Genomic DNA, 13,273 nt, shown 5'->3' on the forward strand with positions numbered 1-13,273 from the left:
AGGAAACAAAGTGTGATGTCTCTTGTGGTTTAAAAAAACGTCCAGTCTGAAATGCAGACCTCTTTTGTTTTTGTTGACACCATTTCCAAAAATGTCTCTTTTAGAATCTGGTGAAGTGAAAATGTATCAGATGCTATGTTTTAAACCCAGAGCATAGTTGGAACATGACTACAAATCATCGTATCTGTCTTTTTTTTGACATGTGAATCATAGTCTAAGCCAACACTGCATTTTTAAAGCTCCCAAATTCTTGACTGAGTTATATTAGTAATAAACAAGAATCTAAAAACGAACAAAACATGTCAGCCAATATATGTTGTTCAGCGTTAAACCTAAATTTAATTGATATTCTGTTTTACTGTCAGTGCAGTTTAACTCTCACTCGGCCAAGTTATTATTAACAACGCTGCAAGCTTCTCTTCACTGCCATCCATCCTGTATGACGTGAATGCAGCATGTTGAAAGACACAGCTGAGTTCCATTATGGGAAATGTAGTATCCAGCCTGTGGAAACTTAGTCAGAACCTAAATATATCATTATTCTTTTAAATCTGTTTTGAGAATCCTCTGCACGTCTATACAGTAATCATTTCTGTGTGTGTGTGATTTTCCTTTCAGGTTACAAGACTTAACTATTTACAACCCTGAGAGGACCATCACGGTGAAGGGCAGCGTAGATGCGTGTTGTAAAGCTGAGATGGAAATCATGAAGAAGCTGAGGGAAGCCTACGAGAATGATATTGCTGCTATAAATGTAAGTCTTGAGGGTACCGTCTGCAGGCCTCCTGATTGTTTGTGTTAGTATGTGCTAGTATGTTGACTCACGCAGACTGACAGGTGAACAACAGAGAGAAGCGATGATATACGGCGGGATAATATTGCCTTCCCATTCAGCGCATGTTAGCGCCAGCATTAGTAATACCAGCTTGGTAAATGGATAACAGTAAACGATCGCTGGACAGCTCATCAGTGAGTCGAGTGTTTGAGCGCTCCGTGTCTGTGTGTGTGTGTGTGTGTGTGTGTGTGTGTGTGTGTGTGTGTGTCTGCCTCTTTCATGGAGCTTCTGACTCACACTTAGTTCCCCGCTGTGTATGTGTCTGTGTTACTGCTGTAACACACTGCTTTTCCCAGCATCCACCTGATATGTGCAGGCCGCCCTCTCGCCCAGCTCCTCTTTCACACTGCCCCAATGACATCACCAGCGGTGCAGCCTGAGAGGTCATCCTCTGAGGAAGAGCGATAGCCATGATGGCACACTCTGCATGTTCTCTGTTGTACTGCAAAGAGATGAATGCTGATAAAGTGACTGTATTAACGATGACGATGCTCCTCAGGATGTGACTCATGTAGTAACACGGAATTAGTTGGTTTCTTTCCCTTTAGCGCATTAGTTGATTAGTTTTTCCTTCACAGTGACAGTCTCAATATTTGTTCAGAAATAATCATAACGCAGCGTGCTGCCATGTTGTTCTGGATGTTAAGAGCAGTTCTGGCACCTGTCAGGTTGAGTGTCAGCTCTACAGTAAGCATTTAGGGCCATCTAGCGTGACAGTCTGGATATTACAGAGAGCGTTCTGGGATAAAGGAAGTGAAAGGAGGCAGTCCTGTCTTGTCATGGCCATGAAACCAGAATAGCTGACTTGCCTTTGGGGGAAGATTTTTCTTTCTGTTGTTGTTTGTTTTGGGGTTTGTTTGCTTTTTGTTGTTGTTGTTTTTTGGTTTTTTTTGGTTATGCTTTTAAAACATCTCTCTTGTAAAAACCATGTACCACAGGAGCATGATCTTTTTAAGGAGTTAAGAAAACAGACCAATTTTAAGCTTGCAACAAGCATTTTTTAGAGTTTAGTGGTTTTTTTATTGTAATGTAGCTCATGCAGTAGAAGATTTTTCTAAACCCCTAGAGGAAGATTTATTCCTTCGCTTTTTCTTTAAAACCCTGTGGGCAGTTGACACAACGAGACATGCAGCTAAACAGTATTTTAATTATCAATAAATGAAGAGGATTTTGCAGAGTATGTCATTATTATGGTAATAATTAATAGAGATGGCACGATACCACTTTTTTATGTCCGATACCGATACTGATATCATAAATTTGGATATCTGCCGATACCGATATGAATCCGATATAGTGTTTTTTAATCAACAAAACTGTTTTTTAAATATTTTGCTGCATTTTGTATAAGTTCATACTCAAGTTTAAAACAACAACTACACTAAAGCTATTCTGTTATACCTGTATGCAAAAAAAAATATTTCATAGTACAGCAATACTGATCAATCTAATAAACTTAAACCTACACCATCCTCCCTATTCTGGTATTTTAAAGAGTACTTAGGTTGCTTAATATTTATGCTAACTAATAGGGTTCCAACTCCCAGCAACAACAAAAATAAATAAATAAAAAATAGGGAACCACCCCTCACGCTCCACCTCATGATGCTTAATCGACGTAATCAACCTTAATTTGATGCAGTGTGAAAAAAAAATGCACAGAAATCAATTATTTTTCAAGAAATATTAAATAGATTCAACATCTTTCTTCAACAAAATTGCAGACTGCACAGATGGTACCTTCCCAAAGGAAAAAAGTACTATAGCTTACTAGGGTATATATATTAGACTTAATAGTTACTATATACAGTAATGGACTTCTATACATTTTGCATCAAATTAAAACTTTGGCTGTCAGATAATTATTTATTAAAAGCTAGACATTTTAAATGAGAATAAGAAAGAAAAGTATGTCTTTGTGCCCCCTTTTCCCTGTTAATGCCCTATCGGCCCCCCTGGCTAAACTTTGCTAGATCCGCCCCTGCACAGTTACCAGTGTCAGCTACATAGAAAAAGATCCTCGAGTAGAAAGTAATATTAAATAAATTCTAACAACAGCTTATCAAGCTTAAACGTGCTGCTGTTGTTCAGCCGCTGGTTTCCTCTTTCTGGTGCAACGTGGGCCAAAAGCAAACTAGAGACACGGACTCGCGACAGAAAAGCCGATCAGCTGATCGTTAAGCAGTTTCATGATTGAAGTAGCAGCAAGAAGAGGCAGTCGCTTGTTAAGCTTAACGCAGGAATGCTTTACAAACATTCAGAGATGGACTTACACACTTGCTTTACTTCTCTCGGGATAACTTTGTCGGAGATGAAATGCTGGGTTGCTAGTGAAGCTCCAAATGCTATCCAGACCACTGACAGGTCCGGCATGCCACAGCCGCTCTATCACGTGATGCATACTGCTCCGACGTGCTAACGTTCTGAGGTGAGTTACGGTGTGTTGCAAGTTTTGTGAGGTGCTTTCGTGATACTTAATGGATCGGATTACATTTTTTATTTTTCTCCGATATCCGATCCAGTAATTTAGGTCAGTATCGGACCGATACCGATACGTAATATCGGATCGGTCCATCTCTAATAATTAATAACGTGTAGGACATATTTTTCATTGATAAATTATTCAGACATTTCCTCAGTCATCATAACTATTGTTGAATACTTCCTCCAGCTCTGCATCCTTATTTGTCAGCACAAATGTGGTGTTCTTTGAAGTGATGTGAGAACAGAAAATATTTTTTGTGCTTGTGACCAACTTTAATGTATCAGATTAAATAAAAGGCTCAGAGTTGTTATTATTGTTATATTAAAAAATACTTGAAAAATTGTTGTTTATTGCTTGCATTATTAACTTTAAGAAAAAAGTTTAAAATGTGCTTAATTGGACAAGTCATTTGTGTTTGGTATGTTTTCTTCATCTTTCTTCAACTTATGTTTTTTCCAAGATCACTGCAGTGTTTTTTCTTTTTGTTTTGCATGCTTTGGATATTAAATGAAAGTTAAAATCCGATCAGCTTCTTTAAAAAAAAAAAATCGCATTAATTAAATGCCAAGCAATTGTCTTCTGTTGTGATAACTTTTTAAAACTCTGCCACTGCCACTTCTTTTTTTGTCCGCTCAGCAACAGGCCAACTTGATCCCGGGCTTGAACCTGAACGCTCTGGGCATCTTCTCCTCTGGTCTGCCGGTGCTTCCCCCTGCTGCTGGACCACGTAGCGCTGTGCCTGCTGTGGCGCCAGCAGGGTACAACCCATTCTTAGTGAGTATCCTCTGTTTTCTTTGGGGGGGGAAGGCTTTTTTGGTCCCCCCTCCCCTTTTCCCACAGACTACCTGAGCGCATGGCCATAAAAGGGAAGAAAAAGTTATTTTTGAAAATGCTTCTTTGAGCATGACTTTGCCTTTGCTGGTTTACCCACATCAAGTGCATGATAAAGATTGACTTGATAAAGCAATTTATCTCCAACACTTGGTAAACCAGGCTCCTCTGAAGTGCATTTTTAAAATACACTACAGTGTTGACTCAGGTCTTCCTGCATGATTTTGTACACAGTTTGAAGCAACCAGAATTCCCCCATCTTCTCCAGAGATGAGTCAGTCTGTCAGTAAAACAAAGTCTCCACTCATTGCCTGACGAGCGCGAGCCAAAGTGGCGTGAGACAGTGCGTGAGAATGCATGTGCGTGCTTCGTAGTCAAGACACTCAGTGTGTGATTCACTGCGAGTTTCTACCCTGAAATTCCCCCCGAAGAAAGAGCTTGACTTGTGTTCGTGCCTGTGCCTTTTAACATGTGTGTTAACATGCCATCTGATAGGCATGCTTGTCACTTCACTTTCAGAGTCACTCTTCACATCTCAGTGGCCTGTATGGGGTTCCTCCAGCAAGTGCCATCCCCCACCAGCACTCAGTATGTTCCCTCAAATCTGCACTACAGTCAGTGTTTCCTCTCTGAATCCTTTGTTTTGTTTTGTTTTTTGTTTGTCCTAATAGATGATTGCTTTAATAATCAAAAACAGGTGAAATCCATGTTTTGGAAAAGAGAGCCCTTTAGGATTTACGTTTCTTCTGGTTGTGTGGATTCTGCAAATAGCTTCTATGCATGGGAGGTAAAACCATGAACCCTGCTGTAAAACAGATAAAGGCAGATCTAAATGAGGTGGATTTGTAAATAGCAGACTGTTAGAACGCCTCAGTCAGCGTCTGTGTAGGACAGAGTCTGGATTCCTGTTTACCATCACCCAGTCACCAGAACACCACAAATATTCCTGGAAGGGGACTTTTTAGCCCAGAGTTATCCCGTGGCTCGTAAAAATTCACTTTATAAACCTCAACTACATGAGTGTTACCATGCTAAGAAAAACAAAAACACAGGGCAGGCATCACCCCTAATAGGAAATATTCCATTCAGACGTGGCCAGAGGGCGATGTTTACCCAAAGAGGGCTTAATTTAGCCTCCCTTGCATGTGGTGTCAGCTTTTTCGGCCGTTCTTCAAGTATCTGTCAAGTGTGTTCAAAACCGTTTTTGCGACAATTTGAATCATTTTCTTTTCTTTCACAGTCAAATAAATAGTAAAGTTTAATAAAAGTACTTTAAATGTTTTCTTTTCTGTGTGGTCCTTTTTCAGCAACAGGCTCCAGAACAGGAGGTTGTCTACCTCTTTATTCCAACTCAGGCAGTCGGGGCCCTGATCGGCAAGAAGGGTCAGCACATCAAACAACTTGCCCACTTTGCCGGAGCTTCCATCAAGGTGCGTTTGTTGCCTGTCAACAGTGTGCTCAGTAAGAAAGGGGAAAGAGGAGGATGGAGTGTTGCTAATCTAATGAGCGAGTGTCTTTTTTTTTTTTTTTTTTTTTTTTATAAATAAACCTCAACTCATCATTCACCCAGCAGCATTTCATGGATCTGGGGTGGAGCAATTTCCATATTTCAAAATGTTGAAAGAGAAACATTTCAGATAATGCAATCAGAGACAATTCATTTTGTTGGATTCTTCAGTTGCATTCAATATATTTGTGGGATTTTCTTCTCATGATTTTATTGGCCACAAGCTTTACATGATCTCATACTGCATGAATTTGTTCAGAAGCTAGAAATCTGATTTGCGTCTTTCTGTGCGTGTCAGATCGCTCCGGCTGAGAGTCCAGATGTTACTGAGAGGATGGTCATCATTACTGGAACACCAGAAGCTCAGTTTAAGGTAAAACCTGCATATGTGCATGAATCTTTGTGTTAAATAATTTTTGAGGGGGGATTAACTTCATAAATAGTTTTCATAACAGCAGTGGATCATTGTTTGTCCCCATTTTCCCCAGTCTCTCCTTGCCTCATTCCCTCCTCTGTATTCCAGGCCCAAGGTCGGATATTTGGAAAGCTGAAAGAGGAAAACTTCTTCTCTGCGAAGGAGGAGGTCAAACTGGAGACGCACATAAAGGTTCCCTCAAGTGCAGCTGGCAGGGTCATCGGTAAAGGTGGTAAGACGGTAAGCATGCGCTTGAATTGTCCTTTAAACTGCAGCAACAACAATGCCTTGCTCCAACTTTTTATTTAAATGAGCTAGTTATGTTTACATGATAAAATTTTTATCTGTGAGAGTCTCACGTACTGGTGTTTACTGCAATTACTTATTGGCTTCAAGGGGTGTTTCAGTTAAACACAATTTAGAGGTTGGAGGTAAAATTCAAAGTGAGGCTGTGATAACGGGAGTCTGTGTCGGTGTTTCAGGTAAACGAGTTGCAGAACCTTACGAGCGCGGAGGTCATCGTACCGCGGGACCAAACTCCTGATGAGAACGACGAGGTCTTTGTGAAAATCAGTGGGCATTTCTTTGCCAGCCAGGTACCCAAAATTAAACCAGCGATACTCATTATTTGGCTAATTAGTTCTGCTGCTGCACAGGTATCAAAAGAATAGCTGCAGCCACAGCGTACAAAAGGCATTGTTAAATCGCATAAAACAATAAAACGCGGTGTAATGTCCACATTTTTATATGATCATAAAACCTGGTGTATTCTGTCTAATGGCTCTTTGTTCAGCCGCAACATGCTTCCCCTATGTTTATGTGTATTCTCTTCTGGCCTGCAGTGCTAAAACCATCTAGATTATTTTAGTGTGAGCAGCCGCCCCCCCCCCCCCCCCCCCCCTTTTTTTTTTTTTTTTGAGATGCATAAATGTCTGCCTGCTACAATTGAACTAAATGGCAGCCATATTGTGTTGCTCAAAGTGCCTGTAATGGATTAAAAACCTTAAAACCTTTTTCGTGACCCAGTTATTATAAACTTGTGTAGACCTCTGTTATGTAAAAAGGATTTCCTTTCTGCCGAGCCGCCTGCCGTTACTATCACTGTGTAGAAGGCAGCATCCATCTGCCTGTAATGAGAGGCTCATGGTTGTGACAGCAGGAGAGGATGTTAACATTAATATTGCCCCCTTTGGCTGAGCTCTTAGCTGCGCATATCTTTTGCTTGGCAGATGTAGACAGCTGGTAGTACAATTTGTTTTCATTGTAACCAGCTGGACATGAAAGTTTTCTGATGTTGGAGAAATCTAATCAGCCCAAAGCTGAATGTGCTGCATGTAACTGTTATGTAACTGTCTATATGAGTAACTAGTAATAATAAAATGAAAACAAATGGGTAGCTGTTCACTGGCTTTCACACGTATCACATTTAGTTGGCTCAGTTGGCTGCAGTCAGATTAATGCATCCAAGTGCTTTAAAAATGGTATAAAATTGTATTTTTCTTTTCTTTTTGAGCGCAGTTTAAATCGGCTCATGCATTTTCTGCAATATTAAAATTGACAAACAAGCGGAGACACACACACACACACACACACAGCTTTGGATGTTGCTCTGCTCATATCTGTAACGCTTTCTTTCAGATAAAGCTTGCATACTGCATTTACCTAAATGTATCTGTCTACACTTGTATTTTTATTGATGATTGTCCTTTACTTTGTTCATTATTCTTACTTGAACCTGTTATGTTCTGCTGCAGTGTTAATTCTTGATCTCTCCTACAGACTGCACAGAGGAAGATCCGGGAGATCATTCAGCAGGTCAAACAGCAGGAACAGAAGCACCAGCAGGGCGCCGCTGTGTCACCGCACCACTCCAAGTGACCAGCCGGGTGGCTCCAGTGGGCACCAGCCAATGAATGTAGCCCTCCCAAATGAACAGAGACCTATCCAGACTAAGGCCAAGGCCAAGGGGGACATGCAGGGCTGACCAGCAGCACCGGGATCAAAACCAAAGAACTTCGCTAGGGGGGACACAAGTGAGAGCCAAAGGCTGAGGGCATTGTGTGCACTGCCAGCCCTGTGAGAGCAGATAGATTGGGAGAAATCGTACTGAAGCTTAAAAAAAAAAAAATTAATAAAGAAACAAAAAGACCAAAAAAAAAAAACCTACAAGAAAGGCGGAAATGGCAGAAAATTTGGGAACTGTTGTCTTCACGGTTTAAAAAAAAACTAGTTTGTCTCCCTGCATAACGTTATCTCTTTAGTTGGACTAACATAGGCCTAAAAGGAGAAAATGCAACTCTATTTTAACACGAGCGTGTACGAGGCATTGTGATTGATATTTTGGGTTAGAGCGAGAGCCAGCGACAGCGGACTCCTTCTCTCACGCGTGTTTGAGATATTTAGATTGTGAGATCAAATATCCTTAGCAGTATTAATGCAGTAGAAACGTGTATGGATACACACTGAGAGCATGCTCTGTTATTTTATTCATCAAAATGACAGTAGAGCTTGGTGTTAGTATTTTGCTTGTACCTGAGATTGATTGACTGAGTAATCGATTGATTGACAGCCTCCCCTTGTTTGTTCCCATTTTTAGGCCACTGAAATTTGAAAAGAAAACCCCTATAAGTAAATAAGGTGAATGGTTCTGAGTCTTTGTAACAAGCCTGTGTGTGTGCCAACGCAAAAGATAACGTCCCTTTCAAATATATCTCACCATTCATATCTGATACTAAGCTTTTTTTTTTTTTTTTCTCTCTTTTCTTCTAATTTCTGCTTTACTTCTCATCACTCTCTCTCATCAGACACCATGTCTTTTCTTTTGTTTTTGTTTGGGTTTTTTCTTCTTCTTTTTTTTTTTTTTAAAATGGGATAAAAAATTTTCCGTAGCTTTTTGATAACCTTGAACTGACTGCCACTTTTGCTCAAGAGAGGTTAAATGCAACTGAGGGATTTTTCTTTTTTTCTTTCTTTTTTTTGTAATCAGTAAAATTCTGTCATGCTGTGCAGTAGACGTCGTCTGTGTTCACGCTCGTCGTCTCCTCTTTAATCAGAGCAAAAACTGACGTCTTAACGAGCGGTGCGCGTTCGCCCGTTAACCGGTCTTCTTCGGACGCGCGCCGCCACACGCTTGGCCTTATGAGGACGTCGCAAGGGCCAGCACAGAATGTGAGCTGAGGGCCCGGTAAAGGAGGGGGACAGGGTTCGGGGCAGGGTTGGGAGGGTTAGGGGGAGGGAGGGTGCAGACCTCTGGTGTGTGGGGTGGCAGCGAGGTTGGATTTTAGGGAGGCGCTGTATGACCTGTGGTACACGACCAGCCGCAGTCGCGTTTGGCTTTAACCCTCTCTTGTCAGGGAGCTTTCTAAAAATGGCATGACAGCTGTGAATGTACAAAATGCAGCCTTTTTAGAAAAAAATACAGATATCACCCCTGCCGTGTCCAGCAGGCCAGGCCAAACGGCACACGACACAGATTGTCATCCTCTTGCTCTCTGTTCTTTTCACTTTTTTAAAAAAGATTTTTATTAAAAATTTTTATTTTGGCGAGTTGGCCGCCTGCTCTGCGGGCACGCTGGACACGCAGGTCCTGGTGTCCCTTTGTGCTTTACTTTGAAGAACATAGAAGCTTGTTGCCTTATTTTGTCACCTTTCATACATCACCCATCAGCTTCATCTTCCAGACGCAAGGTTATTGCCAATACGCACAGCTTCCTCCGTGTGTGTGTGCGCGTGCGTGCGTGTGTGTGTATATATATATAAAAAGAGAGAGTAATATTTATGAATCTATTTTTTCCTATTTTGTCATGAGAGCTATTGATAAGAAACAAAAAGAAGACAAAGTCCTTTTCTTTTTTTCCTCAGTGGGACACTGCCATATTATTTTGAAGGGAAGTGTTTATTTTCTTGAAAAAAACTAAAACAAAAACTAGACTATGAATAATAATATAATGAATAAAAACCTGAAAAAATAGGAAAGCAGTAAAAGTGAACCACCGCGTTAACTTGTGGTCGGGATGTGAACAGTGCGCATGTCAGTATTGTGATCTACCTCAGGCTTCAGGGTACCTCAGTCCAATCTTTCATTTCTCCCTTTTTCCACATTTTTGTATGCCTTGTTAACTAATCATTTTGAGCGTTTTTAATTTTCTTTTTTAATGAAATAAAAAAAGATAAAAGATCTACAGTAATCTCTACTCTCTTCAGGTCCAGCCGACTAGTGAAACTTTGTAAAAGAAAAAATCAACTAAAATAACCGTAGTCAACGTTGTCGGACTGTTTGCCTGGACGCCATACAACCTCTTAATGATACAAAAGAATTTCCAAGTCAGTTTTTTTTTTTTTTTTGTTTGCTAGAAAGGAATGAAGAGCAGGATCTAAGGGGTACATACCTGCCCGATGTGGTTCTGAATGTGGATGTTGTGTACTGATTTCACCTTCAAAGAAATTAAAGAGAACGAAAAAAAAAGAAAAATCAGTTGATAGAAACAGAAACTAACCGACTGTACCTCCTGTTTTTGTTTTTTTTGTTTGTTTTTCCCAACCGTACCTCCAGGTTTTTTGAGACTTTTAACAACAAACCACGACGTTTATTCACTTGTGGAAAAAAATAACATAAAAAAATTAATTACTTTTGTTTTGTTTTTTTTTATAACAACCCAATTTTACCAGCTCTATTTGATAACAGCATCCTCTGGGGTTGATTTGATGAAAACACAAAGCTGCAAAAATACACTGACAGGACTCTTGAACGTGGTGTGAAGCCCTAGTCTTCTGTGTAGAATGTAGAACAACTCTAGTCGTTGAAATGTCACTGTGTACGACAGGATAACTGTATATCTGTAAACATGTACAATAGTCGCACATTAATGCATCGTTTTCTGTCTCTCTATAACACCTACAAGTCTGCGCCTGCATTGTGAGAAATGGTGGGAGAAGTTTAGAGCGTCACAGGCTCCCTCAAGCTGACCTCTAAATGGTTTTCTCATCGATCTACCGGTTATTACATTTATTTTTTTTTTTGTGCTGTACATTTCAGAATTACCTCTGAATCCAAGGCTGACTTAGTTACAGTTACTAAAACCAGTGTAGGGTAAAGGAATATAATAAATAAATGATGTAGTAAAAGTTAGTTTGTTTTTGGCACTATTTTAGGGATATTTTTTTTTTTTTTTTTTTTCCATCAGATGAGGATCCTTTTTTTTTTTTTTTTGGTCACAGTGAACACAGATTAGCAAAATAAAACATAAAGGTCTATCAAACTCACACAATGCCTGGGGCTGCTTCAGCACGCCTCCACCACAGCCGGTACAGTACCTCATACTGATGATGTTAGCTCGCCAGACCTGATTCAATTACCCTGACCTTACCCACACGAATGCAGTACAGTGCTTCTGTTGGAGCGCTTGACTCCTGCGGTGGGCTGCTTCACTTTAGTAGGGCATGTCTGTTCGCAGTAGCACTGGAAAATTGAATCTTGTCACTTACGGTTTGTATGACTGGCAGGAGTAGGGTTTTTTCCCCTCTTTTTTTTTTTCCTAGAGCAGATTAAGTTCTTTTCTCGCATTGCAGAGGACTCCTCAGGCCTCCGCCTCTCTTGTGTTTTTGGCTCTTTACTAGAAGAGCAGGTTTCCCCTCAGCCACAATCTGAGGCAAAACCTGCAAACATCATAGTAACTTTCTTTTTTACTTCCAAGGATTTTGGCGTTTCTAGGTTCAGTAGGGTGTTGCTAGGCATTAATTTCAGTATCAGAAAAAACACACTCGCATCACTAAGGACGCACAGTGCTGTTAGTCATATCGCACAGCGGTTGAATAACTTAGGCTTTATTTCGTTTTCTGTTGATCTGGTTTTCTTGTCAGTTACACTGATTAAATGTAGTCTGGAGCAGTAGCTGGGATTCTTTATTATCCAGTCATGTTAGATCACTACTTGCTGTTAAATTGTGTCCTAGCTAGGATTTTAAACAGATTTTAAGATTGGGATGGGGGAGGTGGGGGGATAAGAAAAAGAAAATGCAAAGTAGATATGAGTGGGCAGAGTAACCAGGTCTGAAAATAAAAGTGCTGGTAAAAGTTGTTCTGCCTATGGGACTGAATATTCAACACCATCCAAATTAACAAAAACAAGTATGGATCAGGTGATGAAGGATCAAGTCTGGTCAGATGTGCAGAACCACAGCAGTGGTTTTTTTTTTTTTGTTTTGTTTTTTTGTCGTCCTAACTTGTGAACTGAGAAAAATGCAAAGACTTGCATGAGACTATTGCAGGCGATCCAGTATGTACTACACGTCATATAGCACTATACTTCAATTTGTGGTTTTACATCGATCCGACTCTTAACTGCTCTTCACCATTTGGGAGATTCCTTTTGTTTCCTCAGTAGGTCACAAACCCTCACGTCCTACATTTCCCACAGGCCAAAAGGTCCCAAAAACACCTCAAGGTAATTGGTGACTGTGCACTGGACAGACATATGATCCAATGTTACTACATCTCGTGGATCCGTGCCTTTCTGGTAACAGCCATGCTGTTGTTTTGAGTTGTGAGTGAACTGTATTGCTGAGCAACCTGGATCTGAGCAATAAAGAATATTTGAAAGAAAACTTTTCACGTTTTATTATTTCAAAGGTTTTGTACCTCTCTAATAAAGGTGCTTTCAACACTTACAATCTGACACACCAAAGGTCAGTCACACTGAAAAAAAGCCCGATGTAAGTAAAACCATTAAAAAAAAATCCCTTCATCCACCGAGTGCACTGGAGCTTCTCCTCAGTGGTTCTGTTTCATCTTGCACCGTGCACAAGATCACCAAGTATTAAATTTGAAACCCATACATTAAAACAAAATATACAAATCAGAAGAAAGACATTTTACTGCTAAACCAACAAAAAGACTGCAAAGAAGGATTTTTTTCTAGCAGGATTAAAGCTTCCAGTCACCCAAATTAACTGCACATCGGTTTTCAGACAATACCAGAGAACACCTTAACACGTTAAACACGTCCCATATAACAAGCCATTTAATCCGGTCACGCTTCTTTTCCAGAGGTCAAATTCTGGCCTCTAAATGACCCCCCCCCCCCCCCCCCCCCCCAAAAAAAAAGAAAGATTAACACTGAAACTGCAAGAAGCGATTGTCAAAACAATAAAAAAAAACATAACATACTCATATAAACCAAAAAGAAAAATCATAAAAGCCCCA

General features: G+C 40.3%; 1 protein-coding gene across 1 annotated transcript in view; it reads left to right on the forward strand.

Moving 5' to 3' along the window:
* Nucleotides 1-8,525, forward strand: part of igf2bp2a (insulin-like growth factor 2 mRNA binding protein 2a) — a 60,422-nt gene extending 51,897 nt beyond the window's left edge. Inside the window, exons 9-16 of the mRNA XM_085375161.1 lie at nucleotides 619-754; nucleotides 3,957-4,094; nucleotides 4,671-4,739; nucleotides 5,459-5,581; nucleotides 5,957-6,031; nucleotides 6,182-6,313; nucleotides 6,556-6,669; nucleotides 7,853-8,525. Of these exons, the coding sequence (XP_085231287.1) occupies nucleotides 619-754; nucleotides 3,957-4,094; nucleotides 4,671-4,739; nucleotides 5,459-5,581; nucleotides 5,957-6,031; nucleotides 6,182-6,313; nucleotides 6,556-6,669; nucleotides 7,853-7,951 (886 nt within the window). The 3' untranslated portion in view covers nucleotides 7,952-8,525. The remainder of the gene's footprint in view (nucleotides 1-618; nucleotides 755-3,956; nucleotides 4,095-4,670; nucleotides 4,740-5,458; nucleotides 5,582-5,956; nucleotides 6,032-6,181; nucleotides 6,314-6,555; nucleotides 6,670-7,852) is intronic.
* Nucleotides 8,526-13,273: the final 4,748 nt, after the last annotated feature.

This window comes from Diplotaxodon limnothrissa, linkage group LG16, assembly GCF_057381915.1.
Source record: "Diplotaxodon limnothrissa isolate DT_005_m linkage group LG16, D_limnothrissa_male_GT1.1, whole genome shotgun sequence".
In the NCBI taxonomy this organism is placed as follows: Eukaryota; Metazoa; Chordata; class Actinopteri; order Cichliformes; family Cichlidae; genus Diplotaxodon; species Diplotaxodon limnothrissa.